General features: G+C 35.3%; 1 protein-coding gene across 1 annotated transcript; it reads left to right on the top strand.

The window, feature by feature from the left end:
- Depdc1 (DEP domain containing 1) lies at positions 1-26,970 on the top strand. Its single transcript, XM_041654882.1, has 12 exons — positions 1-87; positions 2,819-3,084; positions 10,302-10,458; positions 11,839-11,960; positions 12,367-12,497; positions 13,033-13,080; positions 17,113-17,253; positions 18,757-19,596; positions 20,032-20,204; positions 24,503-24,679; positions 25,749-25,934; positions 26,573-26,970. Exons 1-12 carry the CDS (start codon positions 40-42, stop codon positions 26,711-26,713), a joined length of 2,430 nt encoding a protein of 809 aa, XP_041510816.1. The 5' UTR covers positions 1-39; the 3' UTR covers positions 26,714-26,970.
- Positions 26,971-27,219: the final 249 nt, after the last annotated feature.

The raw sequence follows: 27,219 nt of genomic DNA, 5'->3' as shown, positions 1-27,219 counted from the left end.
TTTCCGCCGCCTTTATGGACTCTGCTTGGCACTGACAGCATGGAGGATCAGGGTGCTCCTCTTGGACCTTACCGGGCCACCAAGCTGGTAAGAGCGTGGATGATCGCTGGAGGACAGGGACCAGGAATCTAGGTCTCCTGAAGGACAAAGAGATCCTGGGGACCTGGGTATATGTGGGATTTAGGTTTCCTGAGGGGAACTCAGAGATACTGGATTCTTGATGAGCCAGAGATCTGCTACCCTGAGGGACACAAGGAGCCCAGATTTCTGAGAACGGTACTGAGGGACACTGATTAGTAATGGCACTTGGTTACACTCCACTCTGGTCTCTCTCAGCTTCAGATCCAAAGTGCAGTGCCCCAAAGCTGCACAATTTTCTGGCTCCGCAGGACAGCTGCACAGGTGTCTTCCTTTCCCTGATTCACAAATACGATTGTTAGTCACTTTTCATGTGTTATTTGCTGCCTCCCTGAATTAGAAATTAAAGTTTCAAATCAGAAGTTCAGGCATGGCAGTTTGACCTGTTGGCTCCTTAAAATTTATTGTAGGACATGTATGCTAAGTAGCACTAGAAAAGAACTGTTGAAGCTAAACCCAGAGTACTTTTAGTAACCTCTGTGGGTTGTCACCAGGGCTGTGCAGTTGGATTTTCTATCCTGTAAAGTAGTATACTTCTGGTTATGTGACACGAAGAGATTCACCTAACCTCTTTTTCCACACTGGCACAACGGGCTTGTAGGACATGTCCTATGAGAATGTGTGGTAGTCTATAGAATAACATGCAACTTATCCTCTCACAAATGCCTGTTCTACTTCACCACTGTGGAAACCAAGGTTCAAAGAAAGGACTCTCCAGAAGACACATAAATGGTAAATGGAAGAACTAAAAATTCACCTCTTTCTGGCATGGTGATCTTGACATATATTCTACTGCTCAGCAAGTAGTTGGTGGTTATGTTTATCAATATAAAGGACAAAATTTAGTGCTGTTAGGTACCTTAATGATGTAATCTTGCCACATTAAAAATTTACTATCTTAGGTGAAAGTTACACAAACACACTTTTAAAAAAATTCACCAAATACTTACAAATACTTTACATAAAGTCTTTTTTATTACCACATGGTAAATATTAGTATAAAAATATTGAGGTACAGAGAAGAAAAGAACAAATATTCATAAACAAGAAGTAAAGCTTAAACAAATCTTAAACGTTTCACTCTGGGACTTTATAAACACCCTGCATTTCAAAGCTGTTCTGTTGTGTCTTTACGTTCAGAGTCACATGTCATTTTAGCAGTTCAATAAAGTTTCTTGAATGTAAGTAATAGAGAGGTGTGGGAAGAAAAGAAATGCAGTTCATTTCTAATGTATGACTTTTTCTATTAAAAAGTGATATATTCATTGTATACCACCACTTTTATATTTTAGTGCTAATGTCTCTAATCTAGACATTTGACTGAGGGTAGTTGAGAAAACAAATACTTTTTAATTCATAGGTTAATTAAATGTGCAATGACTTCATTTATTATATATATTTAAATGGAACATAATATATATATATATATATTTGTTTCATTTATTTATTTGTTTTGAGACAAGTCTTTCTATGTGGCCCTGGGTGTCCTGGTACTCACCATGAAGGACAGGCTGGTTTTGAACTCACAGAGATCCAATAGCCTTTGCCACCATGCCCAGAACTACAGGGATTTTCATAAGAGATACTATACTAAATGCCTGGCATTAAAAGCACTTTGCCATTATAACTGTTACATGCCAGAAGTTTTATTTGACTAGTACAATTATTGATTACAGATTCTAGACAGGATTGGTTAAACCTGGTCTTTTGTTGCTATTGCTTCTTCATTTGTTTGTTTGGATTTGGGGGTAACTTATAGCATCCGTTCTACGTTTAATTTGGGGACAGGATTTCACTAAGTTTTGCAGGTTGTTTTTTAACTCATTCTGCATCTCATCTAAGACCTGAACATAATAAACTTTATGCCTCAACCTCTGAAATTGCAGGCCTGCACTGCCAGACCCATCTAAACCTGGATTTGAATGCTTATGTTAATCATTTAAATTAACATGCAACCTGTGGGTTGTGACCCCTTTGAGGGTCATAAATCAGATATACTGCATACCAGATATTTGCATTAAAATTCATAACAGTAGCAAATTACAGTTATGAAGTGGCAACAAAATAATTTTATTGTTAGGATTCACCTCATGGGAAACTGTATTAAAGGGTCACAGCATTAGGAAGGTTGAGAACCATTATTTAGATATATGATCTTGCTCTAGCTGTCCATCTGTGCTTCCTTTTTCTTATATGAAAAATGAAATAATAGTAACTTCATAAGACTATGAGATTTACAATTAAATAATGAATATGAGGCATATTATTAATGTTAATTAAAGTAAAAAACCTAACAGAAAATGTTTATCAGGGACTAAGAAACAGGTGCATTGCAATTCTTTTCATCCCTAAGTTTCCTAAGTGGAATACTCAATGAATGTATAGTAAAAAAGCTTATTACAAAGAAAATATTATTTTGGCATTAGAATTAATAATAAATTAGTGAGATAAAAGATTTTATGTAGCACAGATAAGATGATTTCTTCAAGAATATTTACAGTATAATCAGTCGTGAAATAAAGAATTTTCTTTGTCTAATAATTTTCTTTATTTCTTTTGGTTATTTTGAGATAGGAACTCACGTTGTCAAAATTAGCCTAGAACTGGCTACATACCCAAATCAATGAGATTTCACTTTTTTGTATGATTTTTTTGAACGGTATTTTTCTTCTCTTCACAGTGGAATGAAGTAACCACATCTTTTCGAGTAGGAATGCCTTTAAGAAAACATAGACAACATTTAAAAAAATATAGCAATTGTTTCACTGCAGAAGAAGCAGTAGATTGGCTTTATGATCTATTAAGAAATAATAGTAATTTTGGTCCTGAAGTTACAAGACAACAGACTGTTCAACTATTAAGAAAATTTCTTAAGAATCATGTGATTGAAGATATCAAAGGTAGATGGGGATCGGAAAACCTTGATGACAACAATCAACTATTCAGGTACTGAATAGATGTGTAATTATAAAATCTAATTAGTTCTGCTCTCAGCATTTTACTTAAGAGAAATAGTCTCCCCTGGTAAAGAGCCCCCCAAATAGTCATTCAATACCAAATAGTCATCCCTGAAATCATATGCATACAAGTAACTTCATATGAACTGAGCAGGAAGCATTGATCTATTTAGAATATTCATATACAATATATATGTGAATTTGAGAGAGTAAGGAGGGGTACAAGAAAAGTGTTGGAGGGAGGAAAGAGAAGGGTGAAATCATGTAATTATGTTTTAATTTCAAGAATGAAAAATTAAACACAAATAAGAAAAAACCTGAAATTACATTGAAATTGTAGCTTCACATTTGTTATGTTTTTGCAGCAATCGCAGCTTCTTTCAGAGAAATAGTGAATTTTTTTTAAAGAAAGGTATTGTTGATCTTTCTTTCCACTTTCATTGAAAATAGATTTTTTTTTCATATAATATGCTCTAAGTAAGGTTTCCTCTCTCCCATTCCCACCCAGATTCACAACCTTTATTCTCTGCTTAGAAAACAAAATATACCTAAGGAATAGTAATAAAATAAAATAAGATAAATGAACAAATAATTTAAAATCTGATAAAACAGCCAAACAAGAAAAAGTACAGGAAACTCCTATGGTTGCTGAGACATACACATTCACGCACCCAGGAATCCCACTGAAACCAAAATTGGAAGTGATAATATATATGCAAAGGACTTGTAATGTAGAAAAACAAAACAATGTCTTGACTTAACATTATGAGACAAAGAAACTCCAAAGATGTGGTTGAATTTGCTTTATGTTTGTTATCTGCTGCTGGGCATGGATCCTACCCTTAAGAGTGTTCTGTTTTCCCAGGGAGGCCCTTTTGGAGAAAACTTAAGTTTTCATTTTCAAGTGGTTATCAATTGGAAATAGCTTCTGTGTTAGGAATGGGTATGATTATACTCTTTCTTTCAGCTCTAGGACCATCCGATGGAGGCATGTTTAGATTCCTTGTGTTTTGTCCGTCTTTGTGAATTCATGTGCCAGTACTGCTGTATCTAGAAGGCCTTGACTGCTTGCTGTCTTCGATCCCATCTGTCTCTTAAACTCTTCACCTTCCCTTTGTTGGAATTCCCTGAGCCCTGAGGGGTGGGATTTGGTGAAGACCTTCTATTTATGACTGTGTCTTCCAAGGTCTCTCGCTCTTTGCATAATATTTGGCTGTGTGAGCCTCTGTATTTATTCCTATCTGCTGCAGGAGGAAGCTTCTCTGGTGATAGTTAAGCTTGGCACTGATATTTGAGTATAACAGAAAGTCATTAGAAGACATTTTATTGCTACTTTTGTTTTGTTTTGTTTTAAAACAGTAGTTTTTGGGTTTTTCCTATGTCCCTGGCTTATCTAGTCTCAAATTTTTGTTGATTACTCCCACAAGTTTTGTGCCTCCATCGCACTAGCATACCTTGTAGGGAGGACACATAGTAGATGAAAGGGTGATGTAGGATGTCTTTCTGTATGCTGTGACTATGTGTTTCTCTTATTGGTTGATGAATAAAGCTGTTTCAGGCAGTGACCAGTAAGAATATACCTAGGCAGGAAATCGAAACAATGATAGGGAGAGAGAAAAGGTAGAAGAAGGGAGATACCACCTACCCGCTGGGGAAGTTGAAATGCCAGGGCATCTTGTTAAGTCACAACCAGGTGGTGTTACATAGATTAATAGAAATTTATAAGAGAGAGCTATCCAGTAAGACACCTAAGCCATTGGCTAAGCAATTATAACTGATATTAAGCCTCAGAGTGGTTATTTCATAAGCAGCTGTGGGGACCCGGTGGTCAGAGAGGAACCAGTCAAGTGGGATTTGCAGAATGGAGAAAAATCTCCATCTACAAGAGGGTTTGTGTCTAGGTTGGTGTTTACATTTCTCTTTTGACATTGTGCAGAGTACTAACGATGCTAGAACATGGAAGTGAAGGATCTATGTAAGCATCAGCTTAACTTCTCCATGTTCTAATGAGTTGTGTAGGTGTTGTCTTTTGTTTTATTGATCTTGGCCAGTTTGATTGATATTAGATGAAATCTCAAAGTAATTTTGATTTGTGCTTTCCTGATGACTAAGGATATTGAACATTTCTTTGATTGCTTCTCAGCTATTTGAGTTTCTTCTATCGAGAATTCTCTGAGTAAATCTGTACCCATTTTTTAATTGGGTTATCTATTTTCTTGACATCTAGTATTTTGAGTTTTTTTTATATATATTTTGGATATTAACTATCTATCCAATGTCTAGTTGGTCAAAATTTTTTCCCATTCTGTAGCCCACTGCTACGTCAGAATAATGGTGATCTTTGCTATACAGAAGCTTTTCAGTTTTATGAGCTTCTATTTACTGATTGTTGCTCATAGTGCCTATGTTATTGATGTTCTCTTCAAAAGACGTTTCTTGTGTCAGTGAGTTCAAGACTATTCCCTGCTTTTTCTTCTATGAGATTCAGTGTATCTGGCCTTATGTTGATGTCTTTGGTGGTTCTGAAGTTGAGTTTTGTGCAGTGTAATTAGTATGAATTTATTTGGATTTTTCTACATGCCATTCAATTTAACTACTACCATTATTTTTAAGATGTTCTATTTGTGGAAGTAAAAGCCAAATAAACCTTTTCCTCCCCAACTTGCTTTCTGGTCATGGTGTTTCATCGCAGCAATAGAAATCTTAACTACAATGGTTCCTTTGTGTTTGATGTTTAGATGTTAACAATTCTAATGTCCTCTTGGTGGATTTTTTATTTGATGTCCTTCCATATCACTGAGACACAGGAATGGGGTAGAGAGGGCAGGTGTAGGGGAAGATAGTCATGATCTTCTGGAAATGGGAGCAGAGAGGAATGGGGAGATGGAAGTAGGTGGTCTACTACAGAGTTCAAGATTATTAGACTGTGGGATTAGATTTAGATGAGAGGCAGAGTGAAGGTCTAGAGATTGCCTAGTATTGCTGCTCTTAAGTAATAAAAACTATGTAGAAAAACTGTATGGTTGAAAGTTGTGAGCTACAAAGTTCATAATTTTGAGTGTTAAGTAGTGTACTATAAAGCAAGAAGTTGGAAGGATAGCATATACTAGTGTTTGTGCATGTTATGAAAGTCAGAACGTTTCAATGATGTTATTATTGACATTAAATTTCATAAATTCTCTAATTCCAAAACAAATTCATGGGTCCTTGCCTTTAAATGATACATAATTATTATAATAACATGTAATAAAATGGTAGAGTATTTTATGTAACAAAATCAGTGCTGGCATTGGTAGAGTGCTTGTCATGAATGTTCTCTATGCCCAAGACCCTGGGTTTGGTCCACCACAGCACTTCATTTTAATGTATTTATTTTAAGTTTTTGGAGACAGGGTGTTTCTGTAGCTTTCGGTGCCTGTCCTGGAACTAGCTCTTATAGACCAGGTTGGTCTCAAACTTAACAGAGATCCACCTGCCTCTGCCTCCTGAGTTCCTGGATTAAAGGTGTGCACCACCACCACCTGGCTTGTTGCTTCCTTTCTAAACTGCCACCTTTAAGCCTATAAACCTCATGTCACAATCACTGAAGTTTAGATTTTTACCTATGAGTCCTTTCAATATCTATAAACCTATGAGTTTATGACTTATTTGAATTGAACCATAAATGACAGGTTCTAATTAAGAATCATTTTTTACACTGAAAATAAAGAGCTCTTAATCAATTTTATTTAACTATTATTTCACTCATAATTTCAAATATTTTCCTCATTATTGTTAAACACTTTCAATATAATATATACCAGAGAGAGAGAGAGAGAGAGAGAGAGAGAGAGAGAGAGAGAGAGGAGACAGAGATACGTAACAAGAAATCAACCACTGGATATAGAAACTCCTTAATTATTTGTGTACATCCCAGTTTAGTATCTAAAAAAGCTGAGCAAGGATTCATTAAGCCCTACTTCAAGAAATGTTGCTTTATCTTTCTGAAAGTTTTTTCTCCTTAAAGCACTGTATACACTTACCATACTAATTAATAAACTTCCAAATATCTTCTGATCTTAGCTCCATCTTGTACTATATTATAGCCTAGCAGAAAAGCAGAAGGACAAGGAATGCAAAGAGGCAAACATGAAAGGTTCTTATGTTTTGGTAATAGTATTTGAGTCATGCTGGAACCAGAACTCTCTCAAAAGAAGCATTAATCTATCTTAAAAACCCAACCACTCTGGTATTCATTACCTAGGAATACAATTTCACCTGAGTTTCAGATAGGACAAAACACAATACCTTTGTATCAAAGGATTTTCAACATACAGTAACAAGCATATGAATAGTGTGTGGCACTCTTTTCCCTTCTTAGTTACAGCACAACAGTTTTGTAGTATGGGCTCTATCCTCACTTTGACCTTATTCCTTCAGTGTCTCATTCTATGTCTTTACTTGCTTTCCTACCAGGATCAAACATCTCAAATAAATGTACCATAAGCTTTGGAGTCATTTTTTTTAAAATCTCCTACTAGGTATAAACTTAAATATAGCAAATTGAGAGACATTATTGTTAGTGTTCAGGCATCTGTGCTGGCCTGTCCTTAGGGTCCTCACAGAAGCCACTCAAAACCCCCGCTGTGCACATTGCTACTGTTCCCTTGTAAAAGGCAGGCTTTGTTCACTTCCCATCTTCTCTTCCTCCACTCTTGTCCCAGGGACTGATCTCTGCACCCCTCCGCCCCTCTTTGTCCTGTCTCTGTCCCCATTTTGTCCCTTTTCTCTTTCAATAAACCTCCCATGTGAGCCCTGATGTATGCTGTGATGCTTTCCTGCCACTCCTCCAAAGAGGCAGGCCTTTGCACTTCTCTTCCTCCTCCCTTTTTATTCCCCTCCCCCAATAAACCCTCCATGTGAACCCTGTCCTATGATGGCATCTCTCTCTTGCTGTTTTTTTTAAATTATAGCAACTGTCATCTTTAACCTAAGTTTTTGTCCTTTTGTTTTGTTACCAAACGAGTGACATTCTTCCCTATAGTTGTCTTCATTAGTCCCTTCTCCACTTTAAACATGGTGGAATTATTAAACTCTGTCATACTACCTAGTACTTTAATCCGTATATTTCTTCCTCCAATATGAATATCCTTTATTAGATTTTCTATTGCTATGATAAAATGTCATGATCAAAAGCAAGTTGGGAAGGAAAGGGTTTATTTGGCTTACACTTCAGCATTGATGTTCAAGGAAGTCAGGACAAAATCTCAAACAGGGAAGGGTCTCTGAGGCAGGAGCTGATGTAGAGGTCATGGAAGGGAGCTGCTTACTGGCTTGCCCAGCCTGCTTTCTTATACAATCTAGGACCACCATCCAAGGGATGGCACACACACCATGGACTGGGCCCTCCTCCACTGATCACTAATTGAGAAAATGCCTTACAGCTGGGTCTCATGGAATCATTTCCTCATCTGAGGTCCCCTCCTCTCTGATGACTATAGCTTGTGTCAAGTTGCTGCACGAAACCAACCTGTACAATGATTAAAAAAACAGAAATTATAAAGTGACCATAAATAAGGTTTCAAAAAATATGAAATGTTATTAGGGAAAATTATAAAATTATTACTGAAAAGAAAAGAAATAGAAAAGCAGACCATGTTTATAGGTAAGATAAGCAAACTCTAAAATTCATCTTGATAAAGGTCTAAGACATTTCAGAGAAAAAAAGGGGAGAAGATTTCCTCACCTGATAATTGGGTCTAAAACAATTACATGCAAAGAAAATACATTAATACATAGATAGAAATTTGATAAAAATGTATTTGTAATCCCATCGACACTACATAAACAATGTTTGTAATGAGGTATACTTGAAAAAGGATGCTTTTGTATAATTTAATATTTTTGTCATTTGTTGTTCTTCTCATTTGGTGTGTTAATCAGATATAATTCCAGCACTTGGGATGTAGGTGCATCAGAATCAGAAGTCTAAAATTATTCGTAGTTACATAGGTGTTTAAGACTAGCCTGGACTAGAGACTATTTTTCAAAAAAAAAAAAAAAAGGTTGGGGATGGAGAGATAGTTCAGCACTTAGAAGCACACACTGCTCTTTCAGAGGGTATGAGTTCAATTCCCAGCTCAAGGTGAATCTGATGACTCTGACCTCTGAAAGCACCTACGCCCACATGTATATACCTACATACAGATACATAATTAAATATTCTTCAAAGCAAAACATTATACCTGTTTTAAATACCTCAGTATGAAAAATAAAATTTATATGGGATAATCTAAAAATTATATTATAACAAGGAAAGAGCTTCTAATGCCACTAAAATGTTAAGTATGAATTTAATGTGTAATTTAAAAAATACCAAAAAAGAAAAACACACAAGTATATTTATTGAAACCCTAAATGCACACACACATGCAAAAAAAGATGTTTATTATTTCCTTTAAGAGAGGGTTAAAAATTTAAATAGGCTAAGGACTTTCTTGTACTTAAAAATGCAGAAGTGTTTGGTGAAATATCAACAACTTCATTGCTTGATTGTTGCATATATACATGTTGGTTTATATTCTGTTCTATTTGTGCCATTGAAATATTTCACATTAAGATGATAAAAAATGTATCATAGTCAAGAGAAGAAAGAGACTACATCCTAAAATTGAGACAAACTGTCGAAAGGCTGGAAGTATATTCAAACTCTTTCTTTTTTTTTCTTACTTTCTTTCTTCTTCTTCTTTTTTTTTTTTTTTTTTTGATTTTTGTTTTTGTTTTTTGAGACAGATTTTCTCTGTGTAGCCCTGGCTGTCCTGGAACTTGTCCTCTCAACCAGGATGGCATTGAACCCACAGGCCTCTGTCTCCTGAGTCCTAGGATTAAAAGTGTGTGCCACCCTTGCCTAACTATGATGTTTTTCTTAAAGTGATATACAAAACAATATTCTAGAGCTATTTATATGTAAGTATTACTTTTTCAACCAGACTAATCCTGATTGTAGCCTTGTACTGTATACAAGCAAAACTGAAATGTGCACAGCATTTTAAAGAAAGCAGGAAACCACTAAAATACTTTAAATGTTTATTGGTAATATTGACTTATGTAGAATCTTCATTACTTGATAATGTAATTAAATCAATTTCTTTGTGTGACTTTTCAAATGTTCTCTAAAAGTTTATTTTTTATCATATCCTATTTCATTCCATATTATTTTTAAACCAGATTTCCTGCAACTTCTCCACTTAAAACTCTTCCACAAAGACATACAGAAATCAGGAGAACAAGCAAAGAGTACTTTTCCAAAGATAAAGACAGTATTTTTAAATTGCGAAACTTAGCTCGTAAAACTCCTAAGAAGCATGGATTACGTTTCTCTCAGGTAAAATATCCTTTCACTAACCAGTAGTTTAAATAGAATTGTCACATGTTTCATAATAAGATTGTTAAAAGTAAATGATGCTTTAATATTTGAAGACAATCTTGTAATCCCTTACATTAAAATCTTTTTTTAAAAAATGTGTGAATGCATTTGGAACCTACAGAAACAGTGCTGAATTCAGTAATGAGTTTAAAAAGGAAAAGGATTGCTCTAATTTAATATTTTGTCATTTGTTATTCCTATTTGTTGTATTAATTAGATTTCCACCACTGTGATAAAACACCTGAGAATCGATCTCCAAGTAAGCAAGTTAAACCTTAGATTTCATAAGTTTCAGTCCATATTCTCGAGTCTCTGTTATTTTTGGTCTTATGACAAGGCACTGCAATCATAATAAGAGCATGGAAGGGAGGGAGCTACTTACAGAAAATAGAAGGTAAAAGAAGGAAAATTGCCTGGATTGGGGTACCAATAGCTAGCTGCTTCAAAAGACTGCTACCTGTGATTCTTTGCACCAGACCTTGCCTCTTAAAGGTTGCATCACCTAGTAAGCTCAGGTTAGAGACTGACTTCAATATGGGTTATTTGCAGTATACTCATTATTTAAACAATAGCTGCATAATTATATAATTCTTCAGTTTGTCTCTGTCACTACTCTTTTATAATGATAACCAAACTATAAAGTACATAGATAAGCAGTTGATTTGGATGTGTTGGAATAGGTGCAAAATTTAAAACCTTTGCTATGTTTCCCATTTCTTTCACACACTTTGTAACTCCATAGTACACTTTAACTAATAAAACTACAAGTATGAAAAACCCTGACTCAATAAATAAAGTGGAAATCCATTAAGGAAGACAGCAAATGTTAAATTTAGTCTGATACAAGAAAGAAAGGAAAGAGGGAAGGAGGAAGGAGAGAGAGAGAGAGAGAGAGAGAGAGAGAACAAGCAAAGAATCCTGTGTTTAAAGTGTTCCACTTTCCTTTATTTTGTGTATAGACTGTTGTAAATAGAGACTGCTCATTCATTTTCCAGCCTCCTAGACCTGAACAATCACAGAAGAAACTATATTAATTACATACTGGCCAATGAGCTCAGGCTTCCTATTAACTAACTCTTACACTTTAAATTAACCCATTTATATTAATATGTGTATCTCCATGAGGCTGTGGCTTATCAGTAAGGGTCGGGGTCTGTCTCTTTCATCAGCTACATGGTCTCTGTCTGACTCCACCTACTCTCTCTATTTCTCTTCCAGTCTGGCTATATTCTGCCATGCCATAGGCCAAAGCACCTTTATTAACTAATAAAAGCAACACATATATCCAATGACATCCCACATCAGACTGTAACAAATCAAAACAATTTTTTTCTTAAGGAAAATACAGAAAACATAAATCATGAGAAGATAATCAATGAACACAAAGAAAACTCAGCTGACAAGAGAGAAATAAGCCAAGAAGATATTGAAGAAGTTTGGAGATATATTATCATGACCTAGTAAGACAAAATTGAGCTGTAGTTAAGATTGTTAAGTATGTGGATTATTAATTTGATTTTTTCATCCAAATCTTCAAATGAATAAAAACCTTATTTTTAAAAATTAGAGTTTTAATATGCTTGTATGTTTTTTAGTAATTGATTTTGGTACAGATCCAGTACACAAAGAAAAGTTTCACCTTTTTAATTAAAGTCATCACTGTAGTTTGAGATTTTTATTGGATTCCTCTGAATTTTGTTGAGTAAGAATATATATATGTAAAAGTAAATAGTAAATATAATTCTTGAATTTTTGACAAGAGAAAAATAAAGTACTCTGGTGGCTTTGTTTGTTGCAAGTCATATTCACATTTATATTCTATTCCTTTATTTTATAAAGAAAAAATATTTATACTCTTCTTTTTAGTCTGCAAAGCATTTTAGGTGTACCATCCATAGAAGACCTCATAAACCCAGATGAAGTAATTCCTCAATATATAATGTACAACATGTCCAACACAAGTAAGCATGGAGTGGTTGTGCTACAAGACAAATCAGGTAGGTGTTTAGAAAAAATTTGGGGATATTTTTAAACTTGGTAACCAAAGTTGGCTTCATAGGGCAATGTAGACACTCAGATATAGAAAATAGAATCCTTTCCAAGGCTACATTAATTTAATTTTTAAAATTAAATTAAATTAAATTAAAAGTTCCCCAATATTCAGACAATGTTAATTTTGGTCAGAGGCTTCACCTAAATCAGTAATAGTCATGTACCATAGTAATAGGACTAAAGAGAAGTAATGGAATAAATAAAGATGAGAATTAGTTTATATACACATAGACCTTTCTCATTTAATTAATTCTTGATTTGGAGTAGCTACTTGATTTAAGTATCATAGATAGAATCAAGCTCAAGATACTTAAAACTTTTTCAATTTTTTTTTGTATTTTAATATATTAATCTGTACTCAACCAGTGGTTAGCTCAGCTGGTAAAAATCCTTGGTGCTAAATCATGTATAATATTTAAAAAAAATACTATCATAAAACATCTATGACTTAATACACATTTTTTTGATTTTTGTATCTAGAGGATCTTCCACACTGGGTATTATCGGCTATGAAGTGCCTTGCAAATTGTAAGTTAAACCACAAATGTGTGTGTGTGTGTAGTATATTATATTGAAAGTGTTTAACAATAATGAAGAAAATATTTGAAATTATGAGTGAAATAATAGTCAAATAGAATTGATTAGGAACTGTTTATTTTCAGTGTAAATAATGATTCTTAATTAGAACCTGTCATTTATGGTTCAATTCAAATAAGTCATAAACTCATAGGTTTATAGATATTGAAAGGACTCATAGGTAAAAATCTAAACTTCAGTGATTGTGACATGAGGTTTATAGGCTTAAAGGTGGCAGTTTAGAAAGGAAGCAACAAGCCAGGTGGTGGTGGTGCACACCTTTAATCCAGGAACTCAGGAGGCAGAGGCAGGTGGATCTCTGTGAGTTCGAGACCAACCTGGCCTATAAGAGCTAGTTCCAGGACAGGCACCAAAAGCTACAGAGACAACCTGGCCCCCCAAAACTTAAAATAAACAAACAAATAAATAAATAAATAAGAAGCAACATAGGAGTAGAAGATGTTAAATCAGAATCCAAGTTTCATAAAGCCCGTGTTCATACTTTCCCAAGGTAGATTACTTCATAGGATGTATTAATAGAAAATGCTGTTAGTTATTTACAAACCACTGTTTAGCATTTTATTGCTCAACCTTTTTCTTAGTAAACATTGATAGTTGGTTTACAAAATTCTTCCTGCTTTCAAAATATATTTTAAAAATTTGCAAAGGTATTTGCTTTCATAATACATTTATCTAATTATTCTTTATCAATAAAAATCGGGAGTTGGATATTAGAGTAAGATCCTGAAAGATCAGAGAAGCAGCAGAACAGCGACCAGTAACTTTTTTTCTCTTCTGTTCCTCCATCCAGAAGGGTTGAGATCCTCTCTCAGTCCTGCCTTCCTGTTTCACATCTGTTCACAGTCCTCCAAACCTCTGCAGTTAATTTTGGTCAGCTAATGGCTAGCTCTGCCCTCTGACTCAAACAGGCTTTATTTTCAAAATGAAATTAAAATATTATACAACACGTTTAAGTCATTAAAAGTTAAAATGTATTTTAGAAATTTTAGTGATCGTTGAAGTTCTTTTAAAGTTACCACTTTTGGAAATGGAATGGAATTTTGTAAATGTCAAAGGTTATATTCCTTATTGTATGTCAAAATAACAGAAGAGCCAAAGAAATAGCAATTATATTAATAAGTTACAAAAACATTTTATTTGTGGAATTAGATAAAGAGCCTGTGTTTTTAAGCATGGACTTTTGATTATCTTCCCTACTCAACTGTCCTGCTCTCCTATGCCTCATGATTAACAACATAGATAAGCATTCTCAGAGGCATTTATCTTCCATCTTTAGAGATTTCTGTCTTCCTTCTCTTCCCAGCTCTTATGGTACCTAGATGATAATAAGTATATAGCTTATTGGATTTTAGTTAATTGCAATGTGTTATCTAGAGTCTATAGTAGTGGTTCTGAACCTGTGGGTTACATTCCCTCTGTCAAATCTCTATCTTCAAAAATATTAACATTGCAATTCATAGCAGCAAAATTACAGTCCTGAAGTAGCAATGACATTTATTTTATGGTTGTGGGTCACCACAACATAGGATCTCTACTAAAGGGTCACAACATTAGAAAGGTTGAACCACTGGTCTATATGAAGAATAATCTTGAAAATTAGTCTGAAGAATACTACCTACAACTTTTTTCCCAGAGATGAAAATTAGTATTATCTGAACTCAAACCTCAATTATCTAACTATAAATTCTTCTTTTTATGGCTAGTGAACCTGTGTTTTCTGTGTTAGAAATTGTACTGCAGATTATTTAATATTCTGTATATTAAGAATATTTATGTCTGCTTTAGAAAAATACCTTGTTTGGGCTCTAGAAAATTCAATATTAGTTTCTAAAGTATTATGTTTGTGATTTGTTGTTTTCTTTAATCATTTTGGAGTGTGTATGCTTACAACTTGTGTAGTCATACACAAGTTGGAAACAGAAAGACAAAAAAACTTTATTTGGCTCAAAAAAAAAGGATTTTGGTAAGGATAACTCAATGATATGAGTTAGCAGTAGCCTTAAAGTTCTAGCTCTTAAGACTTCCATTCAGGGTTCAACTAAAGAAACTATGAGTAGCTAAAGGGGGGGCTAAAATTCTGAGGGTAAAGAAGTCTACTCACAAGAACTGCCCATCCTTGTTCCTTTATTCTTCTCTATTCAATTTATCGTTTCTCATTGTTCTTTGTTCCACCCATTTTACAAATGTTTCCAGTCATATATATCCTTAACACCAACAATTCCCAAGTCCTAGCAGATCCAAGGGCAGAGTTCTTTTGCCCCATAGAAAGTCAGATAAGGAATTTTACGTACACACAGATCCATGGCTAGGACAAGGCTTCCCCTCAATGGAGAACGTTAGTTAAGAAAGTAATTAAATAATCACGGAAATCTAGAGGGAGGTTAGTATGCTGTCCTACATATTTAGTGGTCAGTAAAGGGCTAAAAAGTTTATTTCTAGCATGCCGTGGTTTTCCTCTCCCAGAATGCATCAGGTAATCAGGTAACCAAGCAACCTACATAAACAGGTAGAAGCCTTGGCTCTAGATCAGATAACTCCTACACCAGATGCTGCAGTTTCTATGGGCTTATGGGTTTTGAGTACACACCTAAGCAGTAAAGACAAGGGGGAGAACCAGGGTTCCTCGGTGTGCTGTTATCAGCTGTTCTCTTTGGTGGGTGATTGTGGGGTAAAACAGAGCAGCAGCTCAGGCAAGCAGTAATTCTATATCCTTGGAGATCAGTGAATATCTTAAATGAAATGCTCTACACCTGGACCCTAAGCACTGACCAAATGCCTGCTAATAAAGATAATTGCAGGAAAGCAGATCTCTGTTTATGTAGAAAAGAAAAATGGAGACCTGGCAGTGGGAAACTGTTCTGAACTAGGGAATTAATTCCCCAACGTGTAACAGAAAGGGAAGTCAGCTACAGTGAAAAATCTACAGCAAAAGACTATCCACAAAGCAATAATGCCAAAAAGCCTTGCTTTCTGTTTTAGCCTTTATCAGATCTCTTGGTTCTGATAAGTTGCTTGTGAAAAGATGACTGAGTAATTACTGTATAATGTTGCAGCTTGTAGCAATGAGTACATATTTCCTTCACTAGGGAGATGTTCCCAAGACTCCAGTGCAGTTGAATCTTTTTTGTAAACCATGTCCCAGAAGACTTTTATAGGAAAGAGTCCCAGGACATAGTTTATAGATGCTAAATTAGAGACCCCAGAGTGAAGAGAAACACTAAAAAGCTCAGAACTGAGCTAGTTATTTATTTAGGGGTAGACTCGCAGATCACAATCTGCTGCTGAAAAGGGGAATAGCAACCAAACCCTGCAGCTAGAAGAGAGGCCAGATGAGCGCTTTACTTTGGCGTATATAGTGTAATAGGCCACACCCAAGTAGGCAGGTAACTTAAAGGCTACTGGTGGTGGGAATTCCTATAGCACCAGAGCAAATAATTCTATGGCAATATGTTCCTACTTCCCCTTGATGAGTACTAGACTTGTACAGAAGTTTATATTTTTAATAGATCAACAATAATTAATAATTATGATTCAATAGTAGTTTTAAGTTTAAAAAGTAATATGGAAAAATATTAAAATTATTAAGAATTTTAAAGAGAGTAAAATTTATTCATAAAAGTACTGACATACAAAAGATAGTTTAGAATTATTTGTATTATTCTTGTCTTCACAAAATAAATTGCAACAAAATCTCACTAAAATAATTGATGATTTTAAAATATATCATAAATTTTTCTTTCTTATAGTTTTTCATATGTTAAAAAATATTAAAACAAAATAACAGACAGAGGCTGTTTAAAGTGATGTTCAGTGAAATGATGAGACCTGAGTTGATGAACTGTATATATTGTAACATGAATTGTTAAACATACCTCCCTCATGAAGTACAAGCTTAAACTTAGGTGTACTTTTAATTGAATTGAAATATAGTTTGCCCAAGTTTTTTTGCCTTCTGCTTCTTAGGGCCAAGAAGTAATGAAACTAACAATCCAACTTATATTGGATTTGAACGTGATGTATTCAGAACAATTGCAGATTATTTTCTAGATCTCCCTGAACCTCTACTTACATTTAAATATTATGAATTATTTGTGAACATTATGGGTATGTATAAATTTTACTTTTTACTTAAATTTACTCTATTAAAATTTTAAGTTTCCTTGAAGTTAAAAGTCTAAAAACATGGTAAATATGAATGTGGTGGGCTATAAACTATTTCAAATACTATATTCTAGTTCAAATGGTTCAAATATGCTGTAACACTAGTTGCCTTGAGATCGACTAACATATAGCTATGTAGTTGTGACACAGCTTCCGAGACTTAGCCTTGATCTTACAGGAGAAAGGCTCAGATTCACAAGACTGTTCTTACTTCTGGTTCTGGCAACAATTAAGTTCCCTGTGCTCCCACAATTATGCTCAGCCAATTACCAATTAAAATGTTTATTTGAACCCCTCTGTAATTCTCTCAAGAAATCCTGGAAAGTAATTATGTTTGATATTTTGTTTTAAAAAGGATAGAACTCAGGAACAGACAGAAAGAAGAAATGCACATGGAAGGAGTGGGGGTACACAGGCTCTGTACCCTCTCAGGAAAACACCTGAACATCTGTGTGTTCATCAACCCAAAGCTGCCTTAGCTTCACTGTTTCAGAATTTTAAGTAAATTTTATTAGCTAGATATGATTGATTAACTTATCATTTTATGCTATTAAACTCAATCTCCATCCCCCTTTCCTTTCCAAGAGGTTGTAGGTAATGCTTTTATGTGGCTAAGCCGTGAGTTACGTTAGCACAAACTCATGAATGTTGAAATTGCTCCTCATGAATAACAATACTGATCACTCAGAAAATTCCAAGGATTTTAGGATTTCTATGCCAGTAACCAAGAACAGAGACCAAATATAGGTACCCTTGTCACTAGTCTTCATGTGCTGTTTACATACTCCTGGACTCAACCAATCCAGATTCAAAAATGTTTTGTTTTCAATGTAGCTACAGAGAATTTGCGGAAAGTGGGGTTCCTTGTCATTTTCTGTAAGCAATAAACATATACATAATGCTTGCTTTGTGTTAGTTATATATGTAATCTAGAGATTTTGTTGTATGTTTGTTTGATTTTTGTTTTTTGAGACAGGGTTTCTCTTAAATAAATGACTATGTTATATGTATGTGCATAGAGCGCCATTTTATATATGTGAAGATTTTGTTCATGTGCATCCCTGGAACCAGTCTTCCCATGAACACCAAGATGCTTATATGCGTGCTTCTATATACAGGTGTCTTATATTTGAAAGATTTTAAATACTAGTAGGATTAAAAACAAATATTTTCAAGTTTATCCTGATTCAATTCTTCTAATTAGGCTGTTAAATTAATTTTTAGATAATTTATATCATAAATTTAAATATTACTAGTCAGTCTTGCATGTTTATAACTGAATGTTGCATGAGTCCTACTGAAGAGGCTTCCAAATTAAGGAACTTCTATGTGTTCTCTACTAACAGTGTATATAATAGTGATGCTTATTTTTTTAACTTTATTTTTGTCTTATTTTTATTCACTGTCTTGCACTTGCATCTTAATTTTTGTTTCATTTTCTGGTAGTTGTTTGTGGCTACGTCACAGTTTCAGATAGAGCAAGTGGGATACATAAAATCCATGATGATCCACGGTCTTCAAATATCCATCATTTAAGCAATTTGAATTCCTTCAAATCAACTGAATGTCTGCTACTGAGTCTGCTTCACAAAGACAAAAGCAGTGAAGAATTGGATTCTTCTAAGAGACTGCAAAGAAGTGATCAAGGATTTCAAGAAAGATATGCCAAGAAAATGCAGCTAGTTAATTTAAGAAACAGAAGAGCTAGTGCCAACGACATAATGGGAGGAAGCTGTCATAATTTAATAGGCTTAAGTAATACACATGCCCTGTCCTCTAACATCAAACCAAGGTGTTCTTCTTTGGAAGGAATTATAGACATGTCAGGGAATTCAAGTAAAAAGGCATCCAGTATCTTCTATCAGTCTTTTCTGAACATAGAAGAGCAAAATAATAAGCAACCTTTAGTACCAATGGACAAACAGAAATCTCTATTTAATCTTCACTCAGAAGAAAATATTCAGCAGTCATACTGTGTTAGTATTAAAAGAAGCTCTGCTTTGACTGTTCAAGACCAAGGGGAGTTATATACAGAAAAATGTAATTCAAAACAGCTTTGTAGATCTCAGAGTTTGCTTTTAAGAAGTAGTACACGACAGAATAGATATATCAATACACCAGTGGCTGAAATTATAATAAAACCACATGTTGCCCAAGGCAGTGCAAGTGTGCAAAGTGAGCTCGGAGAGTCTAGTACCACAATCAATAAAAGACTGTGCAAAAGCACAATAGAACTTTCAGAGAATTCTTTACTTCCAGCTGCTTCTGTGTTGACTGGCACACAAAGTAAGGCTGTTTTCAGTGCATGCAATGTTAACGTTTAATGTTTACTAACTCTGCTTTGTATTCCTGACTTTTCTTGTCTGAAATTGCTTTTTTATTTTCTTGAAAAGAAATTTTTATAAAAGACTGATGATGGCATAACCAATGTTTATTCTACCCTACTTAAAGCACTTAATTTCTTTTCCTTTAATTTTACTTATTCCGTGTCACTTTATATATAAATGAAGGGTTTTAGTACTTAGAAATAGGTTGTAAAGTTATAGTGATTATCTTACTATACTTTTAGAGAATGGAAATTTGTAACTCTTAATTAAAAGGAAAATACTGTCAATATATTACAGTATTTTATGACATACTTTATATGACTGCACATTCTATTTATTTGAAAATTATTATCACTGATGATTTTTGGGGAATGGGGGTCACTTTCCCTTCTAGGTTTGCTGCAGCCTCATTTAGAGAGAGTTGCCATCAATGCTCTACAGTTATGTTGTTTGTTACTTCCCCCACCAAATCGTAGAAAGCTTCAACTCTTAATGCGCATGATTTCTCGAATGAGTCAAAATGTTGATATGCCCAAACTTCATGAAGAAATGGGTACAAGATCATTGGTAAGTTGATTTAAATATAATTTTACTATGTTATATATCGTCCTCAAGAATTTCATACATGTATATAATGTGTTTTGACTATATCTATTCCCTATTCCTCTCTCTCTCTCCCTATATATATATATATATATCCCCCAACTTTATATTCTCATTTTTAAATAACTCGTTGAATCCAATGCCCATATGTACATGGCTATAAGGCCATTTACTGGAACAACATCGGCCTACCTGGGCCAAATTCCTAAAGAAAATTGACTCTTCTTCCCCTAATAGTCATCACCTGTCTATAGCTTCTCAAGTATGAATGGGGCTTCAAAATCCCTCCACCTCAATGCTGAAATGTTGATTGGTTTGATCTTCTGCAGCCAACTATTGCTGTGAGTTTATGAATTTATTAGTCCTGTCCTATCCCAAAGACTGTTTCATTCAAATTTTCCCTGACCTTTGCCTCTTCCATATGTTCCCTGAATCCTCTCTCTCTCTCTCTCTCTCTCTCTCTCTCTCTCTCTCTCTCCCTCTCTCTCTTTGTGTGTGTTTGTGTACTACTAGCATTTCATTTGTATTTTAATAAATAAAGCTTGCCTGAAGATCAGAGAGTAAGGTCAGTCTTATAGACCGCAGTGTGACCGACACTGTTACTCTCAATAGCTACACTAGTTTGCCATAGGAATCACATGGTGCATGCCTTTAATTCCAGTGGTACACAACTTTAATCCTGGAACTAGAGAGGATTATAAAACAGCAGTCACAGTCTCATTCTGAGATTCCTTGAGACGGCCTGGCCATTTTGGACTGAGGTAGATGTTTGAGAGGCATCTAGGTTGTTTCCAAGTTCTGGCAATTATGAATAATACTGCTATGAACATAGTTGAGCAAGTGTCCTTGTGGTGTGATTGAGTATCCTTTGTGTGTATGCCTAAGATTGGTATAGCTGGGTCTTGAGGTAGATTGATTCCCAATTTTCTGAGAAACCACCATACTAATTTCCAGAGTGGTTGTACAAGTTTGCACTCCCAACAATGGAAGAATGTTCCCCTTACTCCACATTCTTTCCAATATAAGGTGTCATTAGTGTTTTTTAACTAGTCATTCTGACAGGTGTATCTCAGAGTCATTTTGATTTGCATTGCCCTGATGAATATGGATGCTGAACAGTCATTTAAGTATATTTCGGCCATTTGAGATTCTTCTGTGGAGAATTCTCTGTTTACAGCTGTACTCCTTTTTTTTTATCTTTTTTATTGAGCTATACATTTTTCTCTTATTCCCCTTGCTGCATCTCTCCTCCCCTTCTACCCTCTCCTATGGTCCTCATGCTCCCAATTTACTCAGGAGATCTTGTCTTTTTCTACTTCTCTTGTAGATTAAATCCACATATGTCTCTCGTACGGTCCTCATTGTTGCCTAGGTTCTCTGGGATTGTGATTTGTAGGCTTGTTTTCTTTGCTTTATGTCTAAGAACAAATTATGAGTGAGTACACATGATATTTATCTTTCTAGGTCTGGGTTACCTCAATATGATATTTTCTAGATCCATCCATGTGCATACCAATTTTAAGATGTCATTTTTTTCTGCTGTGCAGTACTCCATTGTGTAAATATACAACCTTTTCCTTATTCATTCTTTGCTTGAGGAGCATTTAGGTTGTTTCCAGGTTCTGACTATGACAAACAAAACTGCTATGAACATAGTTGAGCACATGCCCTTGTGGTAAGATTGAGCATCCTTTGGGTATATACCCAAAAGTGGTATTGCCTATCTTGAGGAAGGTTGTTTCCTAATTTTCTGAGAAATCACCACACTGATAACCAAAGGGGCTGTACCTGCTTGCACTCCCACTAGCAAATGCATGAATGTTCCCTTTACCCAACAGCCTTTCCAACATAAATTGTCATCAGTGTTTTGGATCTTGGTATCTTCTTCAATTTCTTTCTTCAAAGATTTAAAGTTCTTGCCAAAGAAGTCTTCCACCTGTTTGGTTAGAGTTACTCTGAGATGTTGTATGCTATTTGTGGCAATTGTGAAGGGTGATGTTGCTCTTATTTCTTTTGTTTCACTCAGCTTGAGGTTGCATCCATGGATCTGCTCTGTCAGAGGTCCTGGCTGAGGACTACTCGCTTGGTGGTCCCAGACTCAAGCCCAGACTCACAGAAGTCTCTGGTTCCTGCCTACTCCCTCAGAGGTCCCAGACTCATGCCCAGACCTACAGAGGTCTCTGGTTCCAGCCTACTCCCTCAGTGATTGCTCCCTTGAATCTGCTCCTGTGGAATTCATTGTCTCAGGCCTGTTCTGGCCTAGGTCATTGGCTCAGTCCTTTTTCTGTAAATGTCCCTGGTCTGGGTCCACTCCTGCAGAGGTCCCTGGCTTGTGCTTTGTCCCACAAGAATCTCTGGCTCAGGTCTACTCCCTCAGTTGTCCCAGTTTGTGTTTCCTTTATTGCCCCTATTTCAGTTTTTTAGTCTTAAACTGTTTTCTTTACCCATTTGATTGCTTTTTCTTGGTTTTCTTGAGTTTCTTTAAGAGATTTATAGATTTCTTCCATTTTTTTTTTGTTTGTCTTTTCCTCCATTTCTTTAAGGGTATTTTTCATTTCCTCTATAAGAGTCTCTATCATCTTCATAAAGTTATATTTCACATGGTTTTCTTCTGCTTCTTCTGGGTTAAGATGATGAGGTCTTCCTGTTTTATGACCATTGGGTTCTGGCATTACCATGTTGCTTTTTCTTTTTTTGAAATGAATTTTCACATTGATGCCTACCCATCTCTTCTTCCAATTGGTGCTGGCAGTGTCTTTGCCTCTTGGTTCAATACTTGCAGTTGCTGGCTGTGTCTTAAGGAGCTGCTCTGTACAGTCGCTGTCTCTGTCTCCAGCAGCCACTAAGGTCACTCTTGGCCTGTTTACTTGGTCACTCTGTGCAGTTGGAGCCTGTGCTTCTGAGTTCCTCTGAGGTCACAGAGGATGGGTGGGTTTGGGGAAAGACTGGCCTTGTAGCTGACAGGGTCCAGTTGATGGGATGGGGGTGTTGGAGCAGCCTATCTGCAGGGAGCTTGCCTGCTACCTGGCTAGTGAAGCTGATACAGGTGAGGGAGGTGCCCAGGGTTTTGCCCTGGTACCAAAGGCCTTGAGAGTGGGGTGCCCACCTGGCTGTCTGAGCAATCACTTCTTGGTCTGTGTGCATTTGCAGTCTGTATTTCAGAGTTCCTCTGAGGTTGCAGGGAATGGGTTGGTTTGGGGTGGAGTGGGCTTTGTAGCTTACAGGGTTCCATCAATGTTGTTGGAGCAGCCTATCTGTAGGAAACTTGCCTGCTGGATGGCTAATGAAGATGAGACAGGTCGAGGAACGGCCAGGAGTTTTTGCCCTGGTACCGAGGGCCTAGATTGTGGGGTGCTTAGCTGGCTGGCTGGTCATTCACCTCTTGGTCCCCCATCTCTGAGGTTTTATTAGTGTGCTTTGTGTGTGTGTGTGGCAGTGAGGCTAGAGGGTGGAGAGTGTTTCTTATAATGGATTTATAATGTTTCTCATCATGGTTTATTAACTAAAAAATGATCAAGCTATTTGAAAGTACTGCTTATATGATACTTTTATCTTATAATGCTTCTGTTATAAAAACTTTCAACAGTAAAATAAAATACAAAGTATTTTTAAATCACTTGAAAGAAAACAAAGAACCCCCAGGAAAGTAAAGTCATGTGTGCAAAGCACAAAATAGAGTTTAATAGTTCTGCAGGTTAAGTTCTTAGTTTATTTGTTTGTATGATTGGTCAGTTCATTGCTGTTTTATTTTATGCCAAGTATTTGTATTTAAAAGTTAGTTAAACTAAAAACAAAACAACCCTAAAATCCTGACCTTGTCTAGAGAAAACAGTGTTATACAAATTCTTTGTACTTTTACCTCTTTATGTATTCCATGTGTGATATATTCTTTTGGTTTGTGGTTTTTTGGAATTAGTTTAATAAAATAAGTATCTGTTCTCTAACAGCTTTTGGCTTAAGGATTATATCTCTATATTAATAGAACCCATGGTATTTATTAATAAAACTATAAAAATGAAAGGAAAACCCACTAAACATACTTCATTGGAAATCTGTCAACAAAAATACATAACAAATTCCTTTTAGAGTACTGTAATATAATAGAATTCTTTCCTTCATAACTATAATAAATTATTTCCACACGCTTTAAACTGAAGTCTGCTTATCACTTAGTCCCCACACATCATGTAATACAAATTGGAAATTATTTATATTGTCATTTATATGAAATCTTAGGTTCTTAAGTTGTCATCATTTTATAGGTTATACATACTTTTTCTCGGTGTGTACTGTGTTGTGCTGAAGAAGTGGATCTTGATGAGCTTCTGGCTTCAAGATTAATATCTTTCCTAATGGATCATCACCAGGAAATTCTTCAAGTACCCACTTATTTACAGATTGCTGTGGAGCAGCATCTTGACTACATTCGAAAGGGCCATGTAGGTATTTTCACCTTAAAAATATCTCTGCACTAGTTATTCACTAGTAGCAAATTTAAGAGTCAAATTGGATACAAATAAGCTCACATAAACATTCACTAAATCAGGAATATATAGAGCCTATAGATTCACACAGCACTGAGACTCTTCTTGGCCTTTCATCATTAATTTGGCTAGACAAAACTTCATGATTCCACCTTCAGCTCTGGGATTACAGAAACATGCTTCTTTGCCCAGTTTTTAGGAGATGTTGGGCATCCAAACTCAAGTCCTCGTGCCTGCTTGGGAAACATTTTACCCATTAAGCCGTCTCCTCAGACCCTACATATGGAACCTTGATTGTCTAGTGCTGCTAAATGTCCATTTTTTGAAAATCTGAGAGTAAGTTTGATGGAAAGAGTTCTGATACATTCTATATAGTTAAAGCAGAATTCATTCTGAAGAAAAGAAGAAGACTAAAATACATAGAATGGGAAAAAGTTATCAGAAAAAGAAAAAAGCACTAAGCAGCAGATATCCACCATAATCAGGCATTGGCTGACAAGCACATTTTGTTCGTGCTTTTTCTCATGTATATTATTATAATATTGTACTGACTTACCATAAATATAACTGTACCTTAAACTTCAATATCCATAAATACATGGGCTCTGATTGTCCTCTAGTTCTCAAAAACAATGGATCAATGGTTCATTACCAAGTCAAAATATTAGTGGTGTAAACTGAATTAAAACACCATTTAGATTGCTATGTTTCATACTTCAAATAATAAAATCCATGATTAAGAGTGAGACTAATAGCTACCTTTAGTGCTTTTGTGTACATTTTCTCATGTAATCTTCATTTTAATGATGAGTAAACAGACCTGAAGTTAATTTGGCATTGTACACTAGTATGCTGTAGGGTTTGGATTTAGATCCTGCTCACTTGCTCTACTGTATATTGTTTTATAAACACACTGAATGTTTTATTGAGGGTAAATAATTGGTATTAGATTCTACCAAAAATGCATAGGAAAAATAAAACCAGAACATACAGATTTTCACTATTTTGGTTTCTTCACTGACAGTTTAAAAATCCTGGAGATGAACAAGTTGTTCCTTTGCCAACATATTCTTACTGTAAGCAAATTAGTACTCAAGAATTTGATAAGCAGAAAGTTTCAACTTCTCAAGCTGCAATTGAAGAACTTTTGGAGAATATTATTAGAAGTAAAAACTTGCCTCCAAAGGAGAAAAGAAAAAAACTGAAGCAGGTACAAGAATGCACACTCCATCTTACAAATATTTTCTAGTTTGAGATCAGGAATTGCTATTTTTAATGACATTTTGAGATAAAATTTTAACTTTTAAATATGTAGCTTATATATTGTTGTTTATTATATTCTTAAAGTGTATGAATTAGTGCTTATTTCATTTTACTCTATCTTAAATTTAAAATAATTATAATATTAGTTGATTCTCTTTTATTTTACTTGTATTTTGTATAATTATACTTTGAATTAATCTGGGAAAGCTTATGTAAAATCTGGATTATGATATAATATCTCTGAATGATTCATCCCTACCACTGATTAAAACTCTCTCAGTTCTAAAGCTCAGTAACTACATCGCTCTAGAAAGCACAAAGCCTGAGAAATTCAAGAGAGAAATAAAAACTGCACCAACTTCCTTTGGCCTTCATAGGCTTTATCAGAGAGAAAGATTTGGGTTTAGAGTGAGAATTAACAGAAAAGAATCCTAGAATTTTACTTACAGGAGTCTGGAAGATTTTATAACATTACCTTCACAAATGCGCAGAGAGTGGTAAGTGCCAGATGAAGAGATACTTGACAAACTTCATCTAGGGAAATAATACTCAAGAGTTTCTAATATTCTTCTCCTCATTTTTAAGTTTCAGAAGGAATATCCCTTGATATATCAGAAAAGATTTCCAACCACTGAGAGTGAAGCAGCACTTTTGGATGCCAAACCCACCATCAAGCAACCAATGCTGGATTTAAGAAACCCAAAGCTTCACCGTCTGCGATACTGACTTAAAACTTTAATAAATGAATCCATATATGAGAGTATTTTTTACTTAAAAGGAAATCTATTAATATTGTTGTTTCTGTGCTAAGGACCAAAATAGTCTTTTATCCATGTGGAACTGCCAAAGTTACTGGCTCTTAGCTAAGAATACCTAACGAAAGTGAAGCATGATTAATAAAGACGCGGAGAGAGAAATTGGGGCTCAACCTGAAGACCCAGAAGGCAAAGCAGTCAGCCACTGACTTTTACCTTGACCTCAGTTTGAAATGGTGATCCTGCTTCCAGGAATCTCAGAATGAGACTGTGTCTGAGAGCTGTTTCCTCCCATAATATAACCTCTCTTGTTCTGTGATTAAAGGCATGTACCACCCGGTTTCTATGGCAACTGGGATTAAAGGTGTGTGTTACCATTACATGGTCTGTAAGGCTAACAGTGGGGTTATTTTACTCTCAGATCTTCAGGTTAGCTTTATTTATTAAAATACAATTAAAGTGGCACTATACAAAAGC

The sequence above is a fragment of the Microtus oregoni genome, unplaced genomic scaffold (assembly GCF_018167655.1).
Source record: "Microtus oregoni isolate MIOR12 unplaced genomic scaffold, Mior012 000000F_ref0000247, whole genome shotgun sequence".
NCBI lineage: Eukaryota > Metazoa > Chordata > Mammalia > Rodentia > Cricetidae > Microtus > Microtus oregoni.
Note: the sequence above shows the minus strand (reverse complement) of the source record. Positions and strands in the feature narration are given on the sequence as shown.